General features: G+C 43.0%; 1 protein-coding gene across 2 annotated transcripts in view; it reads right to left on the bottom strand.

The window, feature by feature from the left end:
* The window catches only part of LOC118364544 (ubiquitin carboxyl-terminal hydrolase MINDY-3-like), a 61,009-nt gene that overhangs the window by 20,247 nt on the left and 17,649 nt on the right, over window positions 1-23,113 (bottom strand). For both annotated transcript variants that reach the window (XM_035746171.2, XM_035746172.2), the window contains exon 11: window positions 10,639-10,711. In XM_035746171.2, the coding sequence (XP_035602064.1) occupies window positions 10,639-10,711 (73 nt within the window). The remainder of the gene's footprint in view (window positions 1-10,638; window positions 10,712-23,113) is intronic.

The raw sequence follows: 23,113 nt of genomic DNA on the forward strand, positions 1-23,113 counted from the left end.
TTCCACAGCAATTCCGTGTGTTTGTTTTCTGTCAGTCATGATCAAAGAGGTGGCATGGAGAGGGTGCGCCATTATCAGCAAGTCCCAGTGGCACTGAGACAGGACAGGCCTTCACTTTCCCTCACACTGAACACACACAGTTTACATTGAGCTAACTGAGGAAATTAAGCACACACAAACACATATGTACACATGCAACACACACACAAAAGCCAGCCTTGTTCTCTCCTCTGTCTGACCTACATTCCTCAGCTATGACTTCTGTACCTGAGAGGACCAGCTTTAAACACTACCACGTGTGTCCATATGCACGTGTGTCCAACCTGTCTTAAAACACTAACATATGATTGTGTGTGTGTGTGTGTGTGTGTGTGTGTGTGTGTGTGTGCAATGGCGCTGGAGAAGAAAGCTGATGTTTTACATGTTCCCAACCCATTGTGTTTTTTTGTTTTGTTTATTTGTGTTGTTTGTAACTTAATGTGGCCATCTACCATCTCTTTTGACCGAAAATAACTTCTGGACATCAGGACTGCGATTACTCACCACGGACAAGCAGAATCCTTTTTTCCCTTTAACGTGTCTGACGAGCCCAACACGAATTATATACTACTGCTTTCTCGGGAACAGGCGCAGATCCCCGTGATATGCGTGATGAGGCAGCAGAGAAAAAGGGGGTAGGGGCAGGCTGCCATCTTGAGATTTCGTAGGCGATCGAATAAACCTTCACTTCCTCCCATTTTGCTTGCAGACGTGCAATCTTTGGAGAATAAAATAGATGACCTACGCGGAAGACTAAACTACCAACGGGACATTCAAAACTGTAATACCATATGTTTCATGGAGTCATGGCTGAATGACAACACTATCAACATACAGCTGGCTGGTTATACAATGTACCGGCAGGATAGAACAGCGGTGTCTGGTAAGGGGCAGCAGAGTATGCATTTTTGTAAATAACAGCTGGTGCACGATATCTAAGGAAGTTTAGAGCTATTGCTCACGTGAGGTACAGTATCTCATGATAAGCTGTAGACCACACTATCTACCTAGAGAGTTTTCATCTGTATTTTTCATAGCTGTCTACATACCACCACAGACTAAGGCTGGCACTAAGACAGCATTGAATGAGCGGTATTCCGCCATAAGCAAACAAGAAAATGCTCACCCAGAGGCGGTGCTCCTAGTAGCTGGGACTTTAATACAGGGGAACTTAGAAATGTGTTAAAACGGATTTATCAGCATGTTAAATGTGCAACCACCGGGGGTAAAAAAAACTTGACAACCTTTACTCCACGCACAGAGACGCATACAAAGCTCTCCTTCGCCCTCCATTTGGCAAATCTGACCATAATTCTACCCTCCTGATTCTTGCTTAGAAGCAAATATTAAAGCAGCCAGATGAAGAAGATGCTAAACTACAGGACTGTTTTGCACAGACTGGAATATATTCTGATGGCATTGAGGAGTACACCACATTAGTCATTGGCTTTATCAATAAGTGCATCAATGACGTCGTCCCCACAGTGACTATACATACATACCCCAACCAGAAGCCTTGAATTACAGGCAACATTCACACGGAGGTAAAGGCAAGAGCTGCCGCTTTCATGAAGCGGGACTCTAACCTGGAAGCTTATGAGAAATCCTGCTATGCCCTCCGACAAACCATTAAACAGGCGAAGCGTCAATACAGGACAAAGATCAAATTGTACTACACCGGCTATGACGCTCGTCGGATGTGGCAGCGCTTGCAAACCATTACAGACTACAAAAGGGAAGCACAGCCGAGAGCTGCCCAGTGACACAAGCCTACCAGACGAGCTAAACTACTTCGATAATTGCAAATAACGCAGAAACATGCATGAGAGCACCAGCTGTTCCGGAAGACTGTGTGATCACACTCTCAGCAGCCGATGTGAGTAAGACCTTTAAAACTTCTTAGGGCTGCAATCCCGTTAACGGGATCGATATGACAACGGCCAGTAAAAGTGCAGGGAGACAAATTCAAAACAACAGAAAACTCAAAATTAAAATTCCCCAAACATACATGTATCTTACACCGTTTTAAAGGTAATCTTGTTGTTAATCACACCACAGTGTTCGATTTCAAATATGCTTTTCAGCAAAAGCACCACAAACGATTATGTTAGGTCACCACCAAGCCACAGAATAAACACAGCCATTTTTCCAGCCAAAGATAGATAGGAGTCACAAAAAGCACAAATAGAGATACATTTAATCACTAACCTTTGATGATCTTCATCAGATGACACTCATAGGACTTCATGTTACACAATACATGTATGTTTTGTTTGATAAAGTTCATATAATTATAAAAAAATCTGAGTTTACATCGGCGCGTTACGTTCACTAGTTCCAAAAACATTCAGTGATTTTGCATAGCCACATCGATTCATCAGAAATACTCATCATAAATGTAGATGATAATACAAGTTATACACATGGAATTATAGATAAACCTCTCCTTAATGCAACCGGTGTCAGATTTAAAAAAAAAAACAGAAAAAGCAAACTATGCAATAATCTGAGACGGCGCTCAGAAAAATAATAAATTAGCCGCCATGTTGGAGTCAACAGAAACCATAAATATTCCCTCACCTTTGATGATCATCAGAATGCACTCCCAGAAATCCTAGTTCCACAATAAATGCTTGATTTGTTCGATAATGTCCGTTATTTATGTCCAAGTAGCTACTTTTGTTAGCGCGTTAGGTATACATATCCAAACGCTCATGCAGGTCGAGCATTACTTCAGACAAAAACTTCAAAAAGTTATATTACAGGTCGAAGAAACATTTCAAACTAATTATAGAATCAATCATTAGGATGTTTTTATCATAAATATTCAATAAAGTTTCAACCAGAAAATTCCTATGAGTAGAGGAGCAATGGAACACAGGTCAATATCATGTGGAATGCGCGTGACCAGTAAATGGCTCTCTGTCAGTAACCTGACTCATTCAGTCCCACACCATAGTAGAAACCTCATTCAAGTTTCTAAATACAGTTGACATCTAGTGGAAGCCCTAGGAAGTGCAACTTCATTCATATCCCACTGTGAATTCAATAGGGCCTGGGTTGAAAAATCGACCAACCTCAGATTTCCACTTCCTGTTTGGATTTCTTCTCAGGTTTTTGCCTGCCATATGAGTTATTTTATACTCTAAGACATCATTCAAACAATTTTAGAAACTTCTGAGTGTGTTCTATCCAATACTAATAATAATATGCATATATTAGCAACTGAGAATGAGGAGCAGGCCGTTTACTCTGGGCACCTTTCATCCAAGCTACTCAATACTGCCCCTGCAGCCATAAGAAGTTAAACAGGTCAGCATTCACAAGGCCGCAGGGCCAGACGGATTACCAGGACGTGTACTGCGAGCATGCGCTGTTCAACACTGGCAAGTGTCTTCTGACATTTTCAACCTCTCCCTGTCCAAGTCTGTAATACCAACATGTTTTAAGCAGACAACCACAGTGCCTGTGCCCAATAACACTAAGGTAACCTGCCTAAATGACTACAGACCCGTGGCACTCATGTCTGTAGCCATGAAATGCTTTGAAAGGCTGGTCATGATTCACATCAACACCATTATACTAGAAACCCTAGACCCACTCCAATTTGCATAAACATCATGCAATCTCTATTGCACTCCACACAGCCCTTTCTCACCTGGACAAAGGGAACACCTATGTGAGAATGCTATTCATTGACAAGAGCTCAGCATTCAACACCATAGTGCCCTCAAAGCTCATCAATAAGCTAAGGACCCTGGGACTAAACACCTCCCTCTGCAGCTGAATCTTGGACTTCCTAACAGGCCGCCCCCAGGTGGTAAGGGTAGGTAACAACACATCTGCCACGCTGATCCTCAGCACAGGGGCCCCCCAGGGGTGCGTGCTCAGTCCCCTCCTGTTCACTCATGACTGCACGGCCAGGCACAACTCAAACACCATCATTAAGTTTGCTGATGACAACAGTAGTAGCCTGATCACTGACAACGACGAGACAGCCTATAGGGAGGAGGTCAGAGACCTGGCCGTGTGGTGCCAGGACAACAATCTCTCCTGCAATGTGATCAAGACAAAGGAGATGATTGTGGACTACCGAGCATGCCCCCATTCTCATCGACGGGGCTGCAGTGGAGCAGTTTGAGAGCTTCAAGTTCATTGGTGTCCACACCACCAACGAACTAACATGGTCCAAGCACACCAAGACAGTCGTGAAGAGGGCACAACAAAACCTATTCCCCCTCAGGAGACTGAAAAGATTTGGTATGGGTCCGCAGATCTTCAAAAGGTTCTACAGCTGCACCATAGAGAGTATATCGACTGGTTGCGTCACTGCCTGGTATGGTAACTGCTCGGTCTCCGACCGCAAGGTACTACAGAGTGTAGCGCTAACGGCCCAGTACATCTGGGGCCAAGCTTTAAGCCATCCAGGACCTCAAAACCAGTCGGTGTCAGAGGAAGGACCTAAAAATTGTCTGGGTGTTATCTCTGCTACCTCACGGCATCAGAGTGCCAAGTCTAGGTCCAAAAGGCTTCTATAAACTGCTTCTACCCCCAATTCTCCTGAACACCTCCATGGCTACCCAGACTATTTGCATTGCATCTTTTACGCCGCTGCTACTCACTCCACTGCTACTCTCTGTTGTTATCTATGCATAGTCACCTTAACTCTACCTACAGTGGGGAGAACAAGTATTTGAAACACTGCTGATTTTGCAGGTTTTCCTACTTACAAAGAATGTAGTGGTCTGTAATATTTATCATAGGTACACTTCAACTGTGAGACGGAATCTAAAACAAAAATCCAGAAAATCACATTGTATGATTTTTAAGTAATTAATTTGCATTTTATTGCATGACATAAGTATTTGATACATCAGAAAAGCAGAACTTAATATTTGGTACAGAAACCTTTGTTTGCAACTACAGAGATGATACGTTTCCTGTAGTTCTTGACTAGGTTTGCACACACTGCAGCAGGGATTTTGGCCCACTCCTTCATACAGAGCTTCTCCAGATCCTCCAGGTTTCGGGGCTGTCGCTGGGCAATACGGACTTTCAGCTCCCTCCAAAGATTTTCGATTGGGTTCAGGTCTGGAGACTGGCTAGGCTACTCCAGGACCTTGAGATGCTTCTTACGGAGCCACTAAGGAGCTGGCTGTGTGTTTCGGGTCGTTGTCATGCTGGAAGACCCAGCCACGACCCATCTTCAATGCTCTTACTGAGGGAAGGAGGTTGTTGGCCAAGGTCTCGCGATACATGGCCCCATCCATCCTCCCCTCAATACGGTGCAGTCGTCCTGTCCCCTTTGTAGAAAAGCATCTCCAAAGAATGATGTTTCCACCTCCATGCTTCACGGTTGGGATGATGTTCTTGGGGTTGTACTCATCCTTCTTCCTCCAAACACAGCGAGTGGAGTTTAGACCAAAAAGCTCTATTTTTGTCTCATCAGACCACATGACCATACTCTTGTGCATGCAGACAGTATCGTCAGTTGAGGAGATCCTCTGGATCATCCAGATGGTCATTGGCAAACTTCAGACGGGCCTGGACATGCGCTGGCTTGAGCAGGGGGACCTTGTGTGCGCTGCAGGATTTTAATCCATGACGGCGTAGTGTTTTACTAATGGTTTTCAATGAGACTGTGGTCCCAGCTCTCTTCAGGTCATTGACCAGGTCCTGCTGTGTAGTTCTGGGCTGATCCCTCACCTTCCTCATGATCATTGATGCCCCACGAGGTGAGATCTTGCATGGAGCCCCAGACCGAGGGTGATTGACCGTCATCTTGAACTTCTTCCATTTTCTAATAATTGCGCCAACAGTTGTTGCCTTCTCACCAAGCTGCTTGCCTATTGTCCTGTAGCCCATCCCAGCCTTGTGCAGGTCTAAAATTGTATCCCTGATGTCGTTACACACCTCTCTGGTCTTGGCAATTGTGTTGAGGTTGGAGTCTGTTTGATTGAGTGTGTGGACAGGTGTCTTTTATACAGGTAACGAGTTCAAACAGGTGCAGTTAATACAGGTAATGAGTGGAGAACAGGGGGCTTCTTAAAGAAAACCTGGTCTGTGAGAGCTGGAATTCTTACTGGTTGGTAGGTGATCAAATACTTATGGCATGCAATAACATGCAAATGAATTACTTAAAAATCATACAATGTGATTTTCTGGATTTTAGTTTTAGATTCCGTCTCACACAGTTGAAGTGTACCCATGATAAAAATTACAGACCTCTACATGCTTTGTAAGTAGGAAAACCTGCAACATCGGCAGTGTATCAAATACTTGTTCTCCCCACTGTACCTGTACATATTACCTCAACTACCTGGTGCCCCCGCACATTGACTCTGTACTGGTACCCACCTGTATATAGTCTCGCTATTGTTATTTTACTGCTGCTCTTTAATTACTTGTTACTTTTATTTCTTATTCTTATACATATTTTTTTAACTGCATTGTTGGATAGGAGCACGTAAGTAAGCATTTCACTTTAAGGTCTACACCTGTTGTATTCGGCACATGTGACTAATAAAATTTGATTTGAGCATGTGTGTTGTAATAATAATAATAATAAATGCCATTTAGCAGACGCTTTTATCCAAAGCGACTTACAGTCATGTGTGCATACATTCTACGTATGGGTGGTCCCGGGAATCGAACCCACTACCCTGGCGTTACAAGCGCCATGCTCTACCAACTGAGCTACAGAAGGACCATTGTACATTGGGAAGGACTACAGCAGAGTCATAGTTTCAAATTCTGTGTGGAACACTAATGAAGCTGTGTGTTATTGCATGCATGCGAGACCTGTGTGTATGTTATTGCATGAATGGGAGACCTATGTGTGCGTGTTATTGAGTGCATGTGAGACCTGTGTGTAAATTATTGCGTGCATGCGGGATGTGTGTGTTTTTTGGCGCCTCTCTTCTACAACATAGTGAACTGGGCCGACTCTAGATGACACACTGGCAGATTTATCGGGCTTTGACACTGCTCTCAACTCTGCTGGTTTTAGTGTGTGTATAAACATCCATATGGTATATATGATTTGTTTTTCACAAAACAGCAGAAACTCATCTCGGGCGCAGTAAGACCCATCAATTTCTCTCTCTCTGGTCTGAATGGATCAGTGTGTTTACTACATATTTGGTGTGGCAAATAGAATAGACTACTCTCAGCTGGTGAGGCTCACTTTGTTAAAAAACAACACAAAACACACAGGCGCACACATACCCTCAGCCATGTTAAGAGGCATATTGTTCTAATAAACATGAAACGGAGGAATGTTGATTAGTGCGTCAGAAAAGATGGCGTCAATTCCTGCTGGAACACACACACACAGCAGCGCTCACTAAAGACAGACATCAAAGACAGCGACAAACACACAAATGTTTCTGTGCAGGTCTGGTCCATGGGGGGGTTATTACGTTGGTGACCTTAACAGTCTTCAGCTAAACACACAAACACACTCCAGCAACATGCATCACGCTCTCATTGTGTAGTGTGACAATCACACATACCATGGGTAACTCCATCGCTCCGTACATACATTACATATACAAAAGTAAGTGGACACCACTTTAAATTAGTGGATTCAGCAACTTCAGCCATACCCGTTGCTGACAGGTGTATAAAATGGAGCACATGGCCATGCAATCTCCATAGACAAACACTGGCAATAGAATGGCCTTACCGAAGAACTCTGACTTTTAACATGACACCGTCATAGGATGGCACCTTTCCAACAAGTCAGTTCGTCAAATGTCTTCACTGCTAAAGCTACCCTGGTCAACGGTGAGTGCTGTTATTGTGAAGTGGAAAAATCTAGGAGTAACAACGGCTCAGCCGCAAAGTGGTAGGCCACACAAGCCCCAGAACAGGACCGCAGAGTGCTGTAGCACACACATATATATATTTTTAAATTGCCTGTCCTCGGTTGCAACACTCACTACCGAGTTCCAAATTGCCTTTGGAAGCAATGTCAGCAAATTAACTGTTCGTGGGGAGCTTGCTTGCGTTCTCTGGAGTGATGAATCACGCTTCACCATCTGGCTGTTCGGCAGATTAATCTGGGTTTGGCAGATGCCAGGAGATCGCTATTGCCCCAATCAATACATAGTGCCAACTAATGTTTGGTGGAGGAGGAATAATGGTCTGGAGCTGTTTTTCATGCTTCGGGCTCGGCCCCTTAGTTCCAGTCAACGGAAATCTTGACGCTACAGCATACAATTATATTACAACTTTGTGGAAACCGTTTGGGGATGACCCTTTCCTGTTTCAGCATGACAACGTATCTGTGCACAAAGTGAGGTCCATACAGAAATGGTTTGTTGAGAACTTGACTGGCCTTGAAGATACCCCTCTGGTGGTGTGGGGGCTGTGCTTTGGCAAAATGGGTGGGGTTATATCCTGTCTGGTTGGCCCTGTCCGGGGGTATCGTAGGTGTCTTCCGACCCCTCCCGTCTCAGCCTCCAGTATTTATGCTGCAATAGTTTGTCGGGGGGCTATGGTCAGTCTGTTATATCTGGAGTATTTCTCCTGTCTTATCCGGTGTACTCTGTGAATTTAAGTACGCTCCCTCTAATTCTCTCTCTCTCCCTCCCCTCTCGGAGGACCTGAGCCCTGGGACCTTGCCTCAGGACTACCTGGCTTGATGACTCCTTGCTGTCCCCAGTTCACCTGGTCGTGCTGCTGCTCCAGTTTCAACTGTTCTGCCCGTGGCTATAGAACCCTGACCTGTTCACTGCACGTGCTACCTTGTCCCGGACCTGCTGTTTTCGACTCTCACTCTACCACACCTGCTGTCTCAACCTCTGAATGCTCTGCTATGAAAAGCCAACTGACATTCATTCCTGAGGTGCTGACCCTCTAAAACCACTATGATGATGATGATGATGATTATTAGACCCTGCTGGTCATCTATGAACATTTGAACATCTTGGCCTCAGAGCCTGGTTCCTCTCTATGTTTCTTCCTAGGTTCCTGACTTTCTATTGAGTTTTTTCTAGCCACCGTGCTTTTACATTTTGCATTTCTTGCTGTTTGGGGTTTTAGGCTGGGTTTCTGTATAGCACTTTGTGACATCTCTGTATAGCACTTTGTAACATCGGCTGAAGTAAGTTTGATCACAAGAGCCCTGACCTCAACCCCATCGAACACCTCTGGGATTAATTGTAACGCCGACTGCAAGCCAAGCCTAAATCGCACAACATCAGTGCCCGTCCTCAATAATGCTTGTGGCTGAATGGAAGCAAGTCCCTGCAGAAATGTTCAAACATCTAGTGGAACGCCTTCCCAGAAGAGTGGAGGCTGTTATAGCAGCAAAGAGGGGACCAACTTTAATGCCCATGATTCTGGAATGAGATGTTTGACAACCATGTGTCCACATACTTTTGGTAATATAGTGTGTCCCTCTCCCCTCATCGTTCATTCAGTCTCTCACCTTCTTTCCACGGCCAAAAGCAGAGGGTAGTGATTAGAAAGCAGCGGGCCTCAGAATCTAACATCCTCTCGACTCAGTAAATACTCAGACTCGGTAGAGAGTTAAGTAGAACTCCGCTACGTCCCTCCCTTCTCCAGCCAGGTCACCCGTGATACAAGTCAGTATTCGACATCCATCCATGTCTCAGGACGTTGGAAACCGGCCACTAGAGGCAACAGTGAGTGCTGTTACCTTCAAGTAGGTTTCGGTTTTGCTAGGGCGTTGTGGACAGGGATGGCGGATAGGTGTAAGCATCTGCCTCGGGTTGCAAGTTCGAATCCAACGATAGAAAGTTGCTTCGGAGTTAATGCCTCAACATGAAAAATACTTCAAAATTTGACTTTTTGAACAACTTCTAAATTCGATGCTTGAGAAATATGGATGAACGTCTACTTCTAACGTGAGACCAAGCTGGATGCCCTATCCTTGCCCCTTTCTTTGCCCCCCCCCCCGGTCACCCCAAAAAGAGGAAAAGGATGGGAGCAGGTTGACTCAGCTGTGGGGAGATTGGGGCAGGCTGACACAGACACTAACCCCAAAACAACAGCAGAGATGAGAGGACCCCCGCACAGAGGGTGAGGAGAAGAGAGGATGAAAAGATAGGAATGGGAGGTTATACAGGCACATGCTCTACCAGGAAGGAGAGAGGAGAAAATATAATGTCCAGGATATTGGTGTGTGTGTGTGTGTGTGTGTGTGTGTGAGAGAGAGAGAGAGACTGTTAGGCAACATACCATTTATACCGTATGTTGGGGTATTTCGAAATACAGATGGTATGATATTCAATACCGATAAACCAGGGTTTGCGTGCTAAGCCACTGCTTGTAACTATAAGAAACCCAAGATGTGGCAAATCAATTATATGCAGCTCAGGGCTCCAGCTATGCATTTGGTTTGCTAACTTGCTAAGTGTCAAGATCAAGCTTCTTGGTTACAGCAGAGACATTCAATCTCCTCCTGGATCAAGATCCTCGTTGCCTAAATTGTTGTGGTTTCTATTTTAATAGCACCCCTTGTGTGCACTTCCGGTAATACTGTATACCCCAGTATGGTACAGAAACAGTATGAACATCTGGATACTGCCCAACCCTAGAGACTATCAGACTATCATTGAACGGTATTACCTTCTGGGTCAAAGGTTTGGAAGACTCTCCTGGCCTGTTCAGATGGAGACTCAGGAGCCACCAGACACATCTCCTACAAAGACAAGAGAAAGGGACATATGTCAGATTTCAACATTATATTATAGTCTAAACACAGAAATTAGACAGGCTTCCAATTCTTCAGAAAATCCCAAGAGCGAGAGTGATGTGTAGACCGAGGCACACAAAGATCACATAATAGGTCAAGAATTAAGACTACAACACCAGCTCTAAGGAGTACACGTGTGTGTGTGTGTGTGTGTGTGTGTGTGTGTGTGTGTGTGTGTGTGTGTACGGACTATCATTATCATCAGGCTCTGTTGGGTTATTAGCTGATCTGCAGATAAAACCAGACATTTTGTTTTCACTCAAAACACATATCAGCCAATCAGGCGCTCATACAGAATTATAGTTGTTTGTTTGCTGGCTCAGAGTGATGTTGCCAGGGGGACTCGGAGGAGAAATAAGGGAAGACAGATTTCACAGAGATAGGACAATGTGTGTGTGTGTGTTTTGAGATGGGGGGGTTAGTCCGGCCCTCTGGATTCATCAACCCCGAACTTCGTACTCCCTTACCCAAGTTTCATAGTGAAATATGACAGTTTTGACAGGCTGTGAACCAAACTGCATAAGCAAACACGCACCGTGGTTAGCCTAGTATTAATGACACTGGCCGCATCCACTGAACTGGAGTATGTTTACTACAGTGGCGTTTTACACAAACACACTCAGCCTGCATAAACACAGACAGAAAAGAGCAAATAAACTGAGCACATCTCCCTCAGCTAGCCTTTATTAATGTAGGAGTTCAGATGAAACAGTAGGAGCGAGAGAGCGAGAGAGAGAGAGACGAACAGAGGGAGAGAGATGACAGAGGGAGATCAGGGGAAGAGTTGGAGAGAAAGAGACATCAAGAGGAGAAGGCTCCCAGCTGGTAGAGAGGAGTGCACACACACACATCTCTCACTGTCAGAGCAGCTGGGGGTACAGAATGGGTAGATGTTAGTTTAAGTATCTCTATAAATCAAACGGTACATTCTTCCTCCAGATAGACGTGTGTGTTAAGGGTTAATGATTGGTCAGGGGGTTAACTGCCCTTACATGAGCATAATTTACTGAGAAGGATGCTGCTGAAAGGGAGTGTGTGTGTGTGACATACAGCGCATTCGGAAAGTATTCCGAATTTTCCACATTTTATTAAGTTAGACTTCAAATGTATTCAATATTTTTTTCCCCCTTCAATCTACACACAATACCCCATAATGACAAAACAAAGATAGGTTTTTTAAGAAATGTTTGCTAATTTATACAACAGAAATATCACATTTACATAAGTATTCAGACCCTTTACTCAGAACTTTGTTGAAGCACATTTGGCAGCGATTACAGCATCAAGTCTCCTTGGGTATAACACTACAAGCTTGGCACATCTGTATTTGGAGAGTTTCTCCTATTCTTCTCTGCATATCCTCTCAAGCTCTGTCAGGTTAGATGGGGAGTGTTGCTGCACAGCTATTTTCAGGTCTCTCCAGAAATGTTAGATCGGGTTCAAGTCCAGGCTCTGGCTGTGCCTCTCAAGGTCATTGAGACTTGTCCCGAAGCCACTCCTGCGATTTCTTGGCTGTGTGCTTAGGGTCATAGTCCTGTTGGAAGGTAAACCTTCACCCCAGTCTGAGGTCCTGAGCATTCTGGAGCAGGTTTTCATCAAGGATCTCTCTGTACTTTCCTTCAATCCTGACTAGTCTCCCAGTCTCTGACGCTGAAAAAACATCCCCACAGCATGATGCTGCCTCCAACATGCTTCACCGTAGGGATTGTGCCAGGTTTCCTCCAGACATGATGCTTGGTATTCAGGCCAAAGAGTTCAATCTTGGTTTCATCAGACCAGAGAACCTTGTTTCTCATGGTCTGAGAGTCCAGTCCTTAAGGTGCCTTTTGGCAAACTTCAAGCCGTCTGACCTTTTACTGAGGAGAGGCTTCCGTCTGGCCATTCTACGATAAAGGGCTGATTGGTGGAGTGCTGCAGAAATGGTTGTCCTTCTGGAAGGTTCTCCCATCTCCACAGAGGAACTCTGGAGCTCTGTCAGAGTGACCATCGGATTCTTGGTCACCTCCTTGACCAAGGCCCTTCTCCCTGATTGCTCAGTTTGGCAGGGTGGCAAGATTTAGGAAGAGTTTGTGGTTCCAAACTTCTTCCATTTAAGAATGATGGAGGCCAATGTGTTCTTTGGGTCATTCAATGCTGAAGACATTTTTTGGTACCCTTACCCAGATCTGTGCCTTGACACAATCCTGTCTCGGAGCTCTATGGCCAATTCCTTTGACCTCATGGCTTGATTTTTGCACTGATATGCACTTTCAACTGTGGGACCTTATATAGACAGGTATGCGCCTTTCCAAATCATGTCCAATACATTTTATTTACTACAGGCGGACTCCAATCAAGGATGATCAATGGAAACAGGATGTACCTGAGCTAATTTCGAGTCTCACAGCTGTCATGACTCTCCTGTGAAGACCTGAATGATCAGGTTACAGTGGGTCCGCTATACAGCGCCCTCGCTCCCTCCGACAGAGGGGGAGAGGGGTGAAGTTTTCCCTTTTATGACAGTCATAAATACCTGCAGGAACTCACTCTCCCACTATGCAGAAATGAAAGTTAAAAACCCCTTTGTTACAACAGAGATTTTGCAGTACTGTGACATCCAAGATTGGATAATGAAACAATATTTCCGTAATCCAAACACTTGGAATGGTCCATGGGTATTTAAAGAACAATCCTGTTGAATTCATTACAATTTTGTGATGTCATTAAAGACGCTATAATCAAATAACGATAACTCTAGAAATGTAAATCTGATAACTGGGACGTATACATATGAATGTTATGGAACTTATATGATTAAATATTAAACTATTTGTGAGAAGATGAAATGTCAGTTTAGCCTTCTAAATGAGATAATTGTTTTTCATGTAAAGTTTTACCCAGTCAGTAACCACGCCCACATGAGCACAGACCTTGTGGTAACGTGAATGACACTGCCCTCCAAGGTGAGTGCTTAATAGGACTCACTGAAGAATTTACATATTAGACCAGAAAAACCATGGAGCGTGGCTGCACGTTGAAATGGTAGGAATTTAAATCTCTAGAGACCAGTATATTTTCGAGTGGCTAAAATGGTTCTAGCTCTACATTAGCCCAGCGTGACCGACAGCGTGAGCTGAAAGGTACGAAATGGTTTGAAAATCTCTCTCTCGCTCTCTCTCGAAGAAGAAGACCACACAGTAACATTCAGTCTGCAGCTGTTTAAGTACTTTAGTCTAGTAAACTCGACCGAGAACCACCGGGTGGTACTTTGAAAGATCCATTTTAACTAACACTTTCTCTGGAAGATTCGGTCGAACAGACACGGTCGAACAGACACTCAGACAGAGAAGCAACAGCTACAAAGGACATGGTGACCTCTGGTGGCGAACCAGAAGACTTACACAACTAGTTACTCCCCATAGACGGCTGAAGTATTTTCAACAGAGAGACAGCAAAGACATACACACGTAAATATGTACATTGCAATTCTTTCGAATGAGCGGCCGTTCATGTGCAAAGTATTTGCATTTCCATGAGTTGTATGTACAATCGTGAAATTCCTTTGTTTCTCCCCTTTCCCTCTTTTGAGTCTGCCATTTTGTGAAACAAGCCGTCATATCGGTTTAGTCCACCAGGGACTTTTCATTGCATTGTGTTAGTAACCAGTAACTATACCGTGTGTGTGTGTGTGTGTGTGTGTGTATTTCTGAATGATCATTTAGTTAAAATAAATAATTAAGCCAATTTGCATACCACTGATTCATTTATGCTAGGGTTCGTGCAGATATTCAAGAATTTTGCGACATTCAGAATGAGTGTGATAAGGTAAATGATAATTAATGAATCGACTGATGTGAGAGATATTTATATATTTAGAGTTTAGTCGGGAGATAGAAACTCATCAACTTTCCCATGGTGCCTCAGATGACTACTTTTGTTATATGATTAATCGCGTAATAATTGAACGTGATATGTAATTATTTTATAAACAGTCAAACACAATGATAGGAACGACATAGCAAAGTGACCGAAAATATATTTCTGTTCCTAAAAAACGTTTTGCTTTGTCATTATGGGGTATTCTGTTCAGTACGAAGAGGATTTTTCCCACAATTTGTTACGTTACAGCCTTGTTCTAATATATATATATATATATATATATATATATATTTAATCAAGGGGTCTGAATACTTTGATGCCACTGTACAGTTTAACCCAGCTATAGAGACAGGGTTAACTCATGTGCTCTCCTCTAGCAGTGAGGGTTAAGACTCAAGAGTTATAACTGTAGTTAATAACACAGCGCTGGAACCTAAATGAGAGATGCAGGACACACACACACAGACGCACACACACGGAAATATTCCCAGTCGGTATTCAACTAATAATATGGAATGCCTCTCAACCACAAATTGCAGAAAAAAAACATTTTTCAATCACCCTCATTGTAAGCTGCAACTTGGTCGTAGTTTTTTTGTTCTACAGAAATAACAAAACATGCCGAAAAGCTGCTGTGTTGTTCAAAGTACATGTAGCCAGGTCAAAAATCACAACCTACGGTTCGCAATGCTCCCATGTAGGGAAATAGATCTTGCGAGAAGAGCCCTGTGTCTTCAGGTTATCCTGTGTGGGAGAGTGGAAAATGTGGGGACGTGTTGTCCATGTAGTCTACACACGTGTGTGGAAGAAATTTCTTCACAGGTAAGACATTTAACTTGTTTAGTATAGTACGTTTGAAACTCCACTAACTACTTGCAGCTGTATAGTCTGTGTTATTGGTCTTAGCTAGCTTAATGTTAAAGTTATCTAGCACTCACTCACGTGGCTGCTAGCATCACCATGAAAAGGGGTGTAGGAAGCACTACAATATTACCTTTTTATAAGTAGGGAGAACGCTAGGGAGCGGGCAATGTTGAAAAGTAAACTTTAGACATGTACTTTTCTTAAAATGTACTTTTGTAAAACGACTAAAACAGACCAAAACAAATGGTGCTTGAAAAATGTCAAGTTTTTGCTGTGAGCCAATGGGGTAATCACCACAGGTTGTTTTCAACACAAGCGGGTAGAGTTGTGACGTTCTCTCAGCTCCATGTCTCAGGTCATAACCAGGTCTGGAGTCTCCTTAAAACTTATTTGGGATAGGGGGCAGCATTTTCACTTTTGGATGAAAAGCGTGCCCAGAATAAACTGCCTCCTACTCAGTCCCAGATGCTAATATTTGCATATTATTAGTAGTATTGGATAGAAAACACTGAGTTTTTAAAACTGGTTGAATGATGTCTGAGTATAACCAAACTCATATGGCAGGCAAAAACCTGAAAAAAAATCCAAACAGGAAGTGGGAAATCACCAATAGAAAAAAAAGAAAAGAAAAGCACCAAGAGATAAAATGAATCACTAACCTTTGATGATCTTCATCAGATGACACTCATAGAACTTCATGTTAAACAATACATGTATGTTTTGTTCGATAAAGTGCATATTTATATCCAAAAATCTGATTTTACATTGGCGTGTTATGTTCAGTAGTTCTAAAACATGCAGTGATTTTGCAGAGAACATCATCAATTCACAGAAATACTCATAAATGTTGATGAAAATTCAAGTGTTATGCATGGAACTTTAGATACACTTCTCCTTAAGAGACAGTAAATATACTCTCATTTACAGACAAGGCAACATATCATTACCTGAAGTCTGCACATACACATACGATGAGCTCAGATACAATAATGGGACACACTAACAAAACGTGTCTATGTACAGGTAACTGCCAAAATAAAGAAAACACCAACAAAGTCTTAATAGGGCGTGGGGCCACTACAAGCCACCAGAAGTTAATACACCTTGGCGCACCGATCCCTTTAGCGGGATCATTTGTCAACATCCGCTGAATTGCAGAGTGCCAAATTCAAATTAAATTACTAAAAATATTTAATTTTCATTAAATCACAAGTGCAATATAGCAAAACACAGTTTAGCTGGTTGTTAACCTCTTCAGACTCTAGGGGCAGTATTTCATTTTTGGATAAAAAGACGTGCCCGTTTTAAGCGCAATATTTTGTCACGAAAAGATGCTCGACTATGCATGGAATTGATAGCTTTGGAAAGAAAACACTGACGTTTCCAGAACTGCAAAGATTTTCACTGTGAGTGCCCTAGAACAAAAGCTTGAAGCAAAACCAAGATGTTTCTGCAACCAGGAAATGAACAGGATTTGAGGCTACGTTTTGCATCATCTCCTTATATGGCTGTGAATGCGACAGGAATGAGCCTACCCTTTCTATCGTTTCCCCAAGGGGTCTGGAGCATTGTGACGTATTTGCAGGCATATCATTGGAAGATTGACCATAATAGACTACATTTGCCAAGTGTCCGCACGGTGTCCTGCGTGGAAATTGGTGCGCAAAACTCAGCTGCTGGTATTTTTCCATGGGATTCTGAGAAAAACCATGCTTCCACGAACGGCATATCAATGAAGAGATATTTGACAAAACACCTTGAGGATTGATTCAAACAACGTTTGCCATGTTTCGGTCGATATTATGGAGTTCATTCGGAAAAAAGTTTGACGTTTAGGTGACTGAATTTTCGTTTCGTTTCGGTAGCCAAATGTGTAGTAACAAAACGGAGCGATTTGTCCTACACAAAGAATCTTTCAGGAAAAACTGGACATCTGCTATGTAACTGAGAGTCTCCTCATTGAAACATCTGTAGTTCTTCAAAGGTAAATTATTTTATTTGATTCCTTTGCTGGTTTTTGTGAATATGTTGCATGCTAAATGCTACGCTAAATGCTAAGCTAGCCATCAACACTCTTACACAAATGATTGATTTTCTATGGTTCAAAAGCATATTTTGAAAATCTGAGATGACAGTGTTGTTAAGAAAAGGCTAAGCTTGAGAGCAGGCATATTTATTTCATTTCATTTGCGATTTTTAGAAATCGTTAACGTTGCGTTATGGTAATGAGCTTGAGGCTGTAGTCACGATACCGGATCCGGGATGGCTCGGCGTAAGAGGTTAATCCACCTGGCGTGTCAGATTTCAAAAAAGCTTTACAACGAAAACAAACCAAGCGTTTATGTGAGGATAGTTCTCAGTAGACAAAACATTACAAACAGCTAGCAGCAAAGTAGATTGGTCACGAAAGTCAGAAAAGCAATAAAATGAATCGCTTACCTTTGATGATCTTCAGATGTTTGCACTCACGAGACTGCCAGTTACACAATAAATGTTTGTTTTGTTCGATAAAGATTATTTTTATATCCAAAAACCTCAATTTCGTTGGCGTGTTTTGTTGAGTAATCCACAGGCTCGTGCAGGTCACGACGGGCAGACGAAAATTCCAAATAGTATCCGTAAAGTTCATAGAAACATGTCAAACCTTTTTTATAATCAATCCTCAGGTTGTTTGTACAATAAATAATCGATAATATTTCAATTGGACAGTAGCCTTTTCAATACAAGAGAGAAAGAAAAGGTCTCGTTCCTGTGTCGCGCGCATGAACAAATCTGGGGACACCTAGCTATCCACTGACGCGATGTGATCATTCTCGCTCATTATTTTCAGAATAAAAGCCTGAAACTATGTCTAAAGACTGTTCACACCCTGTGGAAGCCATAGGGAAAGGAATCTGGTTGATATCCCTTTAAATGGAGGATAGGCTTGCAATGGAACAGAGTAGTTTCAGAAAAACAGCACTTCGTGGTTGGATTTTCCTCAGGTTTTTGCCTGCAATATCAGTTCTGTTATAGTCACAGACAACATTTTGACAGTTTTGGAAATGTTAGTGTTTTCTATCCTAATCTGCCAATTATATGCATATTCTAGCTTCTAAGCCTGAAAAATAGGCAGTTTACTTTGGGAACATTTTTTTTTTTATCCAAACATCAAAATACTGCCCCCTTGCTTCAAGAGGTTATTAATGCACCTTGGCATAAACTCTACAATTGACTAACTTTATTGGAGGGATCCGACACCATTCTTCCATGAGATAATCCATCATTTGGGGTTTTGTTGATGGAAACTGCTGTCTCAGGCACCGCTCTAGAATCTCCCATAAATGTTCAATTGGGTTGAGATCTGGTGACACACACAGAAACTTTAAATCCCCTATGCTCGTTTGAGACCCCTCTTTCAAAAAGCCACAGATCTCTTCTAGCCATGATAGCCAAAATAATGGGCAACTGTGCATTATATTACACCACCCTAAGCATGATGGGATATGAATTATCTTAATGAACACCCACTTTCAACATATTTTGTATTCCTCATTTACCCAAGTGTTTCCTTTATTTTGGCAGTTACCCATGTGTGTGTAGTGTGTGGGTGTTAAATGCCTGGCCTGCTAGTATGTCTTTGTGTTTTATTAGAGGCCTGGAGATGCTGCTGAGTTTAGATTACATGTCATGTCACACACTCCACAGGGAAGGGGTGTGTATTAGCACCGTCCCCCTCCAGCCTCTTGTTTGCGTGCACTGGACCAGAGGACTGCATTCTCTAAATGTGTACGCACGTGCACACCCCCCAATGGTACCAAGATGTGTGCGCTATGAAAATCAAGAGGAATGCATTCCAAACTAGCTCAGAACCTAATTCTGTTCCACACACCCTCAAGTCTGGGTTGTCTACTGGAGCAGATTCTTATTAATCAGATCCAGCTCCTGAACAGCAACAGAAAACCTCTTAAAACAGAAACACACTAGTCCAGCTCATCTCTATCCATCTGGTTCTCTCCCCTTCCTTCCTACTTTAGTTTGGGCATTTTCTAACCCTCTCACCTTCCCTCCCTCCAGCCTCCCCTTAACCCCTCGCTCTCTCTCCTGAGATTTAAGGCCGGAGGGAATTGATTCTCTCTGGTACAGGTTATGGCATCAGAGGAAAACAGAATGTTTCAGCTAGCATTTACCTCAACACCACACCCAATGGATTTTCGAGGAAATGGATAATACAATTATTATATAAAGTGATCATTAACTCCAAAAGCAGAAGTCTGTCAGCAGTTTCCATGGCCTTTTAAAGGGGTCTTATTGAGATGAGTACAAGTCCCATATCATCTGTGAAGATGTTGTGTATTGTGCTTCAACTCCACTTATGTCTTGAGGGTTGGAAACATCTTGATATTGGAGTGAACTATCATTTTAGATTAGAGCAGTTATTTCATGTCCCCTGGGAAAAGTCAGGGTACTGGGTAGTGTCTGCCTGCTAGGGGACTGGAACACATGTCGAGGCAAACTAGATGACCCAGAGTCATGGTCCTCATGATTTCACTGTGATGACTTCCAATAACCACCATGGCTCCCAAGGCACTGGTGACATAGTACACACAAATTCCTGAAAGAGGGGGAACCTGATCCTGATTAGCATTAATGGTCATAGATGTGTGTGCACCCTCAGGTGGTTGTTTTCCTGTTGGGAATGTGATCCCAGAGTTCCCATCTGGATCTGTTTGTCCCGCTGGAGACCGTGGACCCCTCATTTCTGATTTTTCACTTGGCTGGAGAGAATGGAGACTCAAGGCCTTGGTGTGCTCAAAGTAACACATTTGAGTATATGAATTTACATTCAATATGCAAGATGTGAGGGCAAGTTACTTAGATGCAAGAGCATAGTACACAATTAATAGCATGGCATTTACATCTACAGTATGTCAAAACCAGTGGCTAAAAAACCCTAAATGGCTAAGAAACAAATGGCACAAAAGGCCAAATTTATTCTTCTGTCTCAAGGCTACGGTATATAGTCTTTCTTAATTACGTATACATGCATCATTACAGACGTTGGGTGATATGAATCTCATTCAACTTTCAATTGAACAGTGAGGCATCTGCTGATTTTTGGTACAGAGAGTGATATTCAGGAGCTAGAGCTATTTCAAGTTTGGATTGTCACATGTTGAGGCCTCTGATAATTCTGTGTGCCTGTGTGATCTGGGTCACAGGGTTATATAAAAACACTTGTACCGTGACCGGGAGTCCCGTATGGTGGCACAATTGGCCCAGTGTCGTTAAGGGAGGGTTTGACTGTGGGGCTTTCCAGGGCTCATCGCGTTCTAGCAACTCCTTGAGGTGGGCCAGGCACCTGCAAGCTGACCTCAGTCAGTTGAACGGTGTTTCCGCCGACACATTTGTGCTGGCTTCTGGCTTAAGCAAGCAGGTGTTAAGACACAGCGTGACTTGTTTCAAAGGACACATGGTTTGAGCTTCGCCTCTCCCGAGCCCGTTGGGGAGTTGCAGCAATGAGACAAGATCGTAACTACCAATGTGAATATCACAAAAAAGGGGGTCAAATTTTAAAACCCCCAATTTTTTTTTTTGCCCTTTTACTTCAAACCATTTAAACTTTTGTGTAAGCAATCGAGCAGGTTATGCATTTTATTATGGTAAGCAAAGATATGTAGGATATGGCATCCGGTTTGGGTTCTCCTCCATCCTCAACACACAATGAGCTCATGCAGCTAACGCTACGCTGATTAGGGAGAGGAGCCGTCTGCCCCATCAGACACACATTCTCCCCTTTTCACACACGCGCGTGCATATCGTGTCATTACAGTTGTAACTAGTTAATGTCAGTGTGTGTGTGTGATGACGACAGTGTTCAGTGTGTTAGTGTTGAGAGCTCGGAAGCTGACCTCAAACCATGCATCTTGTGATGCCTGTTCTAGGATTCCCCTGTGTCCCTATCTAGTGTGTGTGATGTCCTGTCATTGTTAGTGTGGCTTTTAGACCATTAGTGTGTGACTGCCTCATAGCATTAGTGTTTTTATCTGATCTAACAGGACAAAAGCTCCCCCTCTCCACCACCCTCCCTCTTTTTTACCTCTCACCCCCCCATCCACCTCTCTTCATCCCATTACAGGCTATAATGGCCTGTAATGGGATCTGAGGCCTTCTGTCACCACATAGGAGGGAGAGGAGGGGATGAGACTACAGAGGGAGGAGAAGGAAGAAAGATGGTGGAGAGAATATTTTTTGTATTTGAAAACTGAGACAACATCCATACCTCTCCAAAGTGTGCACAGTAATTTCAATGCACATTATGACTCAAGGAAGAGTTGTGTTTTTGATTTATTTTAAGCTCTCATAGCTGTGCCGTTGAAGAACTAGAGCAAGCACACTTGTAGTTGTTTTGAACACAGCCCAGCATCCCCACCTTTACCAATTACTGATAGTCCATTATAAATCGCAATCTGGGTCAGGTGAGCATAATTTTAAAACTTCTATTGCCAACACGACAAGCTAAATAATTTTATTAGAATCTTGTGTTAGGCTTTGACAAGGCAATTCAGAGAAGCAGATCATTTTGGTTCTCAGAATTGAGTCATGTGTGCATTGATGCGTGGTGCACAGCAAATTCTCTTCACAACAAACAGGCTCATTCTGTTGAAGACAACCCAGGGTATAACACCAAGTCATCTTATACAAACATAGTGATCATAAATAAACCTTGACACTATGATATGCGTTTTATGCAGTGTTGGAAAAAGTACCCAATTGTCATACTTGAGTAAAAGTAAAGATGCCTCAATGGAATATGACTCAAGTAAAAGTGAGTCACCCAGTAAAATACTTAATGAGTAAAAGCCTGAAAGTATTTGGTTTTAAATATACTTAACGGTCAATAGTAATTGTAATTGCCAAAAGATACTTATCCCGTGTGTTGTCTTAAGGGTCAAAAATCAAAAACAGCAGAGAACCCCCTAAATTATGTTTTTTCCCCCCTTTTCCTAGAGTGACGCCAACATTAGAAAAAGTGAAACATCGCCTTTGTTCATATTTCCATGAAAGCTGTACACCACCAGGGTAAAAATATTATATTTTACGGTCATTTCTGACACGGCTGTTATAAGATAATTTACAAACCACAAAGATGCACACAATGATAAATTGAGATTAAGTGTGTTACTGATTCAACTTAGCCAGCAGCTCCTGAAGAGGAAGATCACCATGGTTGGCACAGTTAGAAAGAACGTCTGAGCACCCCCCTGCACTCCTCGCAACAAGAGGGAGAGAGGCCTTCTCAAAGGTTTGCCTTCACCACTAATTTCCTACCTCCCAAAGAGGAACAAGAATGTGGTCCTCCTGAGCACACTGCACAAAATGGCTTAGATCAGCGATCATGAGGACAGGAAGCCAGCCATCATTTTGGACTACAACCACAACAAAGGAGGCATGGACAACCTGGACAAGGTGATAGTACTTACAGGAGGATGACTGCCCGCTGGCCCCTGGTCATCTTCCATAACATCATTGATGTGTCCTCATACAATGCCTTCGTGATATGGAACAAGCTCAACCCTACCCGGATGCCTGATAAGAGGAACAAGAGGGTGTTCCTGGAGCAGCTGGGAAAGGCACTTGTAACCC

Source organism: Oncorhynchus keta, chromosome 31 (genome assembly GCF_023373465.1).
Source record: "Oncorhynchus keta strain PuntledgeMale-10-30-2019 chromosome 31, Oket_V2, whole genome shotgun sequence".
In the NCBI taxonomy this organism is placed as follows: domain Eukaryota; kingdom Metazoa; phylum Chordata; class Actinopteri; order Salmoniformes; family Salmonidae; genus Oncorhynchus; species Oncorhynchus keta.